The sequence below is a fragment of the Mangifera indica genome, chromosome 5 (genome assembly GCF_011075055.1).
Source record: "Mangifera indica cultivar Alphonso chromosome 5, CATAS_Mindica_2.1, whole genome shotgun sequence".
Classification (NCBI taxonomy): domain Eukaryota; kingdom Viridiplantae; phylum Streptophyta; class Magnoliopsida; order Sapindales; family Anacardiaceae; genus Mangifera; species Mangifera indica.
Window position 1 is genome coordinate 7,487,159 of NC_058141.1, and position 7,362 is coordinate 7,494,520.

Genomic DNA, 7,362 nt, shown 5'->3' on the forward strand with positions numbered 1-7,362 from the left:
GTTTAGAGATTTCTAGAATAAAATAGAGAAACAAACTAGAAAAAGTATTAAAATTCTATTATCAGATCATGGAAAAGAATACTTAAGTACAAAATTTCAAGAATTCTTGAAAAACAATAGAATAATATCCCAAATGACACCTTCATACATACCTTAACATAATGATGTATCTAAAAAAAGGAATTGTACTTTATTAGATATGGTACAATCAACCATAAGCTTTATAGACTTGTTGATGTCATTGTAGGATGTGCCTTCCAAACCACTGTGCATATCTTAAATCGAGTACTATCAAAATTAGTTCAGAAAACACCAAATGAGTTATGGTATTCCAAACGCTCAAGTCTCAATTATATGAAAATTTGGGGATGTCCAACTTATGTCAAAGTAATTAAAAAAGATAAGTTGGATGTTAGATTAGAGAAAGGTCAATTCATAAGAGATCCTAAAAATAGTTTAGGATATTACTTTTACTTTCTGACTGATCAAAGAATAATGGTCAATAGGAATGCACATTTTTTTTAGAATGAGTTCTTGGAAGAATGTGGTGTAGGAAGAAACATTAAGCTTAAGGAAGAGTTCAAAGAGCCTCAAATTGACATTACTGAGATTGCATCATCCACTTAACGAGCCTCAGTATCAGATATTACGGTTCCAACATGAAAATCTTCTAGGGTATCAAGACCTCTAAAAAGATAAAAATTTCGTCATGAGCAAGATTTTGAATCCTACTTAGTAGGAGAAATAAATCATGATGATGATCTTAAAAACTATATGGAAGCTATACTGGATACTGATTCGAGTAGATGGCTAAAAGCAATGAATTCTGAATTAGAATCAATGCATGCTAATCAAGAATGGACACTTATTGATCTACCAAAAGAAATTATTCCAATTGGTTGTAAATAGGTCTTTAAGAGAAAGATTGGCAAGGATGAAAATGTGGAGACCTATAAAGCTCAACTAGTAGCAAAAAGTTATACTAAAAAACAATGGTTAGATTATGAGGAAACTTTTTCATTTATAGTTATGATTAAATCGATCTGAATAATGTTAGCTATGGCAACATACCATGATTATGAAATTTGACAGATGAATATCAAGACCACATTCCTCAATAGATTTAGTGAGGAAAACATATATATGGAACAACTCATAGGTTTTGTATCCGCTTCTAAAACACCTAAATTATACAAGTTACATCGATCTATTTATATATTAAAGCAAGCTTCCAAAAGTTGAAACATCTGATTTAATGAAACAATCAAATCATTTGGCTTAGAAAAGAATTCAGATGAACCATATGTTTACTACTGAATTAAGAATCATGTCATTACATTCCTCATATTGTATGTAGATAACATACTACTAATGGGTAATAACATCGGCATGAAAAATTGTTGAAAATGTTCAACATTGAAAACTTGAAAAGAAGACTTTTGCCTTTCACTCACGGTCTTCATCTTTTTAAATATATAAGTCTAAAGACCGATAAAAAATGACAATGGATACATAATATGCCCTATACTTCAGCTGTAGGTGGACTCATGTACACAATGCTATGTACAAGACCTGATATAGCATTTATTGTAAGTGTTATGAGTAGATATTAGGCTAATCTAGGTGAGAAACATTAGTTAACTGTGAAATCAATCCTTAAATACTTAAGGACTAAGGACCTTATTTTGAGTTATGGATGTTCAAAGTTAAACATTTAGGGATACTCAGACTCTGGTTTTTAATTGGACGTCGACGATAGAAAGTCTATGTTAGGGTTCATTTTTATTTGTAATAAAGGTGTTGTTAGTTGGAAGAGTTTCAAACAATTAGCCACAACTGACTCCATTATAGAAGCTAAGTATATTGCTACTTCAAAAGCTAAAAAAGAGTTGTATGGATGCACAAGTTTGTATCTAAAAATGTTATAGTTCCAAACATAGCTTATTCGATAACCATGTTATGTGATAATATCGGTGTTATTGTATAAGCAAAAGAACCAAGGGCATATCAAAGGTCTAAACATATTCAGCAGAAGTATTATATTTGGAGAGAATTCATTTGAACTGGAGAGATAATAATACAAAAGACACCAACAGTAGAAAATTTAGCTGACCCACTGACTAAGGTGATGACACTGAAATAGCTAGACCATCGTCATGAGAAGATGGGTATGCAATACAACAACGAATGACTATAATGCAAATAGGAATTTTGTTAGTATATGCCATAGGAACCATTTGTGTTATCAATTCTGGGGGTATTTTAATCTTATATGTACATTTATGTGAATTATTAATCAAATAAATAGTCTTTTTGTTCATATACATAAGTTTTTTCTTTCATTTGTGATGATATAAAGTATGTATGTAACTATCTAGATGAATCACTTAATTTACAAATTAAATCATCGAATTGTTCCCTATGAACTTGACATAACTTAGGCAATTATATCACATAGTAGACATATTAAATATCTCCATTGAATGTCATCAGATAACATCAATGCGGTTGATGATGGTGGTCATATCATTATGGTATTAGTATAGATTAATAGTTAGAGAATTGTTTTTTGAACATAACTAAATAACAATAAGCCACATAGTTATTAAATCATAGTCAATAACTTATAATAAGATCATACTAGTATACGAAGTAATCTTTTGACTTTAGACAATATGGTCAAATTTGATACGAATAAATGTGATTCATATGGTGTATATATACGAGGTTAACCACATCTCGTAAGACAAGTCACACTAGGTATGTGTTATTTGTATGTGAAGAAGAATAACGGTCAAGATGGGATTCGTTGATTCATAAAGTATTGGGTTCTAAATATTCACTAATTCGATCTGGATCTAAATTTTGAAGTTAACATTAATAAATATTAAAAATCGGATCTTTGACTAGAGTATAATGTAAGTCATATGAAGAATGTTTGTTATGGCATGTTTCGAATATTTAAATCAATGATTCATAAAAAATCGAAATTACGACTTTGACAATCCATGAGTCCGAATTTGATCCAGATTGGACAACGAAAGAATATTACCTACATTGAATGTATGATCAAAGATATTAAGTTCGATGAAGTATTTGTTCATTATAGTTTAGGGGCTATGACATATTGTTGAAAAAATGACTCACAGTTACATCACAGTGAACCTAAAGGATCACACTAATAAACTAAGTTTTCGAAAAGGAGGATTAATTATTCAAGGATAGCTAACACCTTTCCAAGAATAATGAAAATCATATAAAATGTTATATGAATGTAAAAATAACATTTTAAAAGTTAAGAAGTTAGTGAGATGAAATTAAGGTGGCTAAGGTATATATTTGATACATATGTATGGTAAGACTTCAAATTATGAATTTATTGGGTCAAATAAGCATTTTAAAATTATAAAATAAGTCATCATTATAAAAAGTGCATTTTAGTTCATTTTGAACAAACATAAGTATTTTTACACTTAACTTTGTCTAACAAAACAAACTAAAAGCTCTCCCCTCTCTCTAAAATTTGGCTTGGAAGGTGCACTTCTTTGGAGGTTCTTCAAGTAGGGAGCTTAATCCATCATCCTATATTCATATAGAAGGTAAAGGAGTAAGCAAAAGTTCTATTTTTTTTTTATACGTCTTTGATTTTTATTCTACCTACATGCATGACATTCTTTGCACCGTCTTTTTCACCTATTATTTTCAGTTTGCATCTTAATATCTTTATTTTTTACCAAAATGAATATCCTCAAGAATTAATGTAGTAACTGAGAGAAATGAAATGGAGATGTAAAAATTATTTATAAATAATAATACAGGGGAGATTAATAAAAGACTTGTAGAGGGGCCATAGATAAAGGCTAACATAGTACACTAGCTTTGCAAAGTAGACAACAGTATAACGGGTGTTAAGGAAAATGATAACCCAGAAGACTCGATCGAATATTGATAGGTTTTGAAGGGAACATCATGTGACTGTCCATTGAAAGCAACATATTTGACTTTTATAGCTTAGCGTAAAGCACATCAAGATGACAACTTGTGCAGCAAAATTTTGAAACCAAAAAATTGAATATTGCACAGTTTAAAAGATGCTTCAACAGGTGGCCCTGAGTCAGATCGATCATCTCATATGCAAATATATGCATGATAGCTATCTGCAGTTCTCCATCATCATGAATGCACAATCGTAACTTTACAAATTAATTAGAGAGCTAGAATTTTGTAAGCCACACGGGCGTTTTGTGCTATATATATCTATCAAACTATCGCTTCTGGCAAAACCCATTAATTAAAAACTTAAATAACAAGCAAGATATATACATATATAATAGAGTGCGGGATAGGACATGAGGAGGAGGTGGCAGAATGATGGTGGGGGAAGTGGCAGAAGAGAGAGGAGTGGAGATAGGGATGGAGGGTATAGAGACAAAAAAGACCAGCTCGTGTAGGGTTATAAGAACAGGGACTTTGCTTGGGTTTTCCAAAACCCTCATCTCTCTCTTTGTTTATTTCTTTCAAAATTCAAACACAATGGCAAATGCAACAACGTAACTGAAACTGATGGAAGGATAATGGATTGGAAAGAGGTTGGTCTTAATGCACGATCCCTGTTGGTGGGTTAGGTAGCAAGCCCTGCCCCTCTCATTGGACCCATCCCTAGATTCCTGGACATTCTCTCTCCAAAAATCAATCCTATTTGCAACTTAAGTAACATCATCTCTTTCTACAATTAACACAAAATATATTATCATATATCATCAATTTACCCGTTTAATTAACTTATCATATATCATCAAACATATCTTATATTAACTCACCCACCTCGCATAAAACGGGCTTTTAAAATGAACCCCATTTTCTCTCTTTCATTGTAAGTGCTTTCTTCTTACTGTAATTTTCTTTATGTTAAAAGACAACTGTCTTTCTGGCGAATACACCACTATTTGTCTCTTAAAGAGTGCCTGGGCCACAACCAACAGTTAATATATTATTATACGAAAATCACCACTAATTTTCTCCCTTGGCACTCAAGTTCTCATCAAAATTTAACTCCAATATGCAATTTCGCTTCCATTGGTAGTATTCATTATTTTTTTTTTTAATCTTTTATCCAAGTGACCTATTGGAATATAGCAAGTGTGGTTTCTAAAAAAAATTGTAAAGAACTGTTTTGTTTTCACTTTTTGTACTAGGGTATTACACTTTTTTTCAACAGCTTAATCAGTCATTCCAAATAGGAAAAGCAAAAACAGCAAGTTAAATTTCCCCTCATATAAAGGGAAGTAGAACTATAGAATTATCAAGAATCTCATCCTCACTCTCCCTTCCCTCTCTCCTCTTTCTCTCCCGAAGTATATTTTTATATGTAAAGTAATCTCTTAGCGACTGATAAGGTCTATAAGTTATCTATTCCACCTTCTCTTCATCTCCTTTCTGATGAAGCAACTCTAATTTTGCTTATAAAATTTATCAAATCTCTGTTCATTTTCAGTTTAAGAATCTTCATTTTTTCTCTATAGTTTGAATATGACCCTGAGATTTTCACTGCAATTCATAAGATTTGTGGCACAAATCTAGATCGGTCATGACTTGCAATGGGATGGCTTTCTTCCCAACAAATTTCATGCCGCAAGCACCTCATGAAGATGATCGTCAACATCCCACCTCTCTCAATCCAATTTTATCGTCATGCACACCTCAAGACTTTCATGGTACTCTCTCTCTCTCTCTCCCTCTCTCACTTGAGACATGTATCTGTACAGTATTTATGAACACTTTCTGAAATGTTATAGATTTGAATAAAATTAACTGTTGGTGCAGGGGTTGCATCATTTCTAGGAAAGCGATCAATGTCGTTTTCGGGAGTCGATATTGGTGAAGAGGCAAATGGAGAGGATGATTTGTCTGATGATGGATCACAGGCAGGAGAAAAGAAAAGGAGGCTTAACATGGAGCAGGTTAAAACCCTTGAAAAGAATTTTGAATTGGGGAACAAACTTGAGCCTGAGAGAAAAATGCAGCTGGCTAGGGCTCTTGGTCTCCAACCAAGACAGATCGCTATTTGGTTCCAAAACAGAAGGGCTAGGTGGAAAACCAAGCAACTTGAGAAAGACTACGATCTACTTAAAAGACAATATGAAGCCATCAAAGCAGATAATGATGCACTCCAAGCTCAAAACCAAAAGCTTCATGCTGAGGTTAGTCATAAGAATTCTTCAGTTGTTGTTATGATGATGATGATGATGATTATTTGCATGAGTTTGCATTGATTCTGTAGAAAAAAGTTGGCAATCATGTTATTTTCACATTAATGGTTCATGCCTTTGACTTTTACTTGGTTAATGATTTTAAGAACCTTTATTTCTGGTAGCTTCTTCAACCATTGGAAGCTTTTCAGCAAGCTTCTTTTTTTATCAACATTTCTTTAACTTTGGATGGACTGATTGATTATTTATTTATGTATTTAGCATACATCTCTAGCTCTAAGTAAGCTATATTTTTTATTGTTAAATTTAATTAATTACGATTACAGATATTGGCACTGAAAAGCAGAGAAGTGACTGAATCGATCAATCTGAATAAAGAAACTGAGGGATCTTGCAGTAATAGAAGTGAGAACAGTTCTGATGTAAAGTTGGATATATCAAGGACACCAGCTATTGACAGCCCTCTATCTAATCATCCAACAAGTAGATCTCTTTTCCCAACTTCATCTTCATCAGTGAGGCCAACTCCAACCGGAGTGGCTCAGCTTTTCCACAACCACAATTCGTCATCAAGGCCTCATGACCTCCAGATGGGTAAGGAAGAAAGCCTTAGCAGCATGTTCTGTGGCATGGACGATCAGTCGGGATTTTGGCCATGGTTGGAGCATCAACATTTCAGTTGAAATTATAAATTCAACTACTACTTCCCAGTGTTGTCAATTTGTAATATACCCATTTCCCAAGTTTGTCAATGTTTTAAACCAAGAGACCAGGCAATTTGATTACTATATTATTCTATGAGTTTTTAGTCCATGTTTTGGTACGTATGATTAGAGTGGCCTATAAAGTAGAATACATCAACTTGAGTTTTCATTAGGGCCTATGATCTTCTATGAAGTAATAAAGGGTTGTGTGTCTTTGAGTTTCATACGAATTTGTTTCCTTAATTAATTGGACTGAGAGAGATATGTGTTTGCTTGTTTGGATTATGGGCACCAAAAGCTAGCTAGCAAGCATGGGCCATGAATTTGTTCTTAAACGTGTAACTTTTAATTGAATTTTATTTCCTTTTTCTTGTTTCGGAATCCAAACACTTTTACTAATGAAGAAAAACGATTACAAATGACTTCAAGTAAAGTCCATTGGAATGATT

The 7,362-nt window shown here is 32.9% G+C and overlaps 1 protein-coding gene across 1 annotated transcript; it reads left to right on the plus strand.

Moving 5' to 3' along the window:
• The first annotated feature begins 5,301 nt into the window (after positions 1–5,301).
• LOC123215997 (homeobox-leucine zipper protein ATHB-13-like) lies at positions 5,302–7,137 on the plus strand. The gene is made up of 3 exons (XM_044636334.1): positions 5,302–5,714; positions 5,824–6,200; positions 6,536–7,137. Exons 1-3 carry the CDS (start codon positions 5,588–5,590, stop codon positions 6,890–6,892), a joined length of 861 nt encoding a protein of 286 aa, XP_044492269.1. The 5' UTR covers positions 5,302–5,587; the 3' UTR covers positions 6,893–7,137.
• The last annotated feature ends 225 nt before the right edge of the window (positions 7,138–7,362 follow it).

Bases quoted from the DNA above. Each gene is read 5' to 3' on its own strand.
- LOC123215997 (XM_044636334.1), top strand. From the start codon at position 5,588: ATGACTTGCAATGGGATGGCTTTCTTCCCAACAAATTTCATGCCGCAA. The intron at 5,715-5,823 runs GTACTCTCTCTC...CTGTTGGTGCAG, and splicing joins CACACCTCAAGACTTTCATG to GGGTTGCATCATTTCTAGGA. The intron at 6,201-6,535 runs GTTAGTCATAAG...TTACGATTACAG, and splicing joins ACCAAAAGCTTCATGCTGAG to ATATTGGCACTGAAAAGCAG.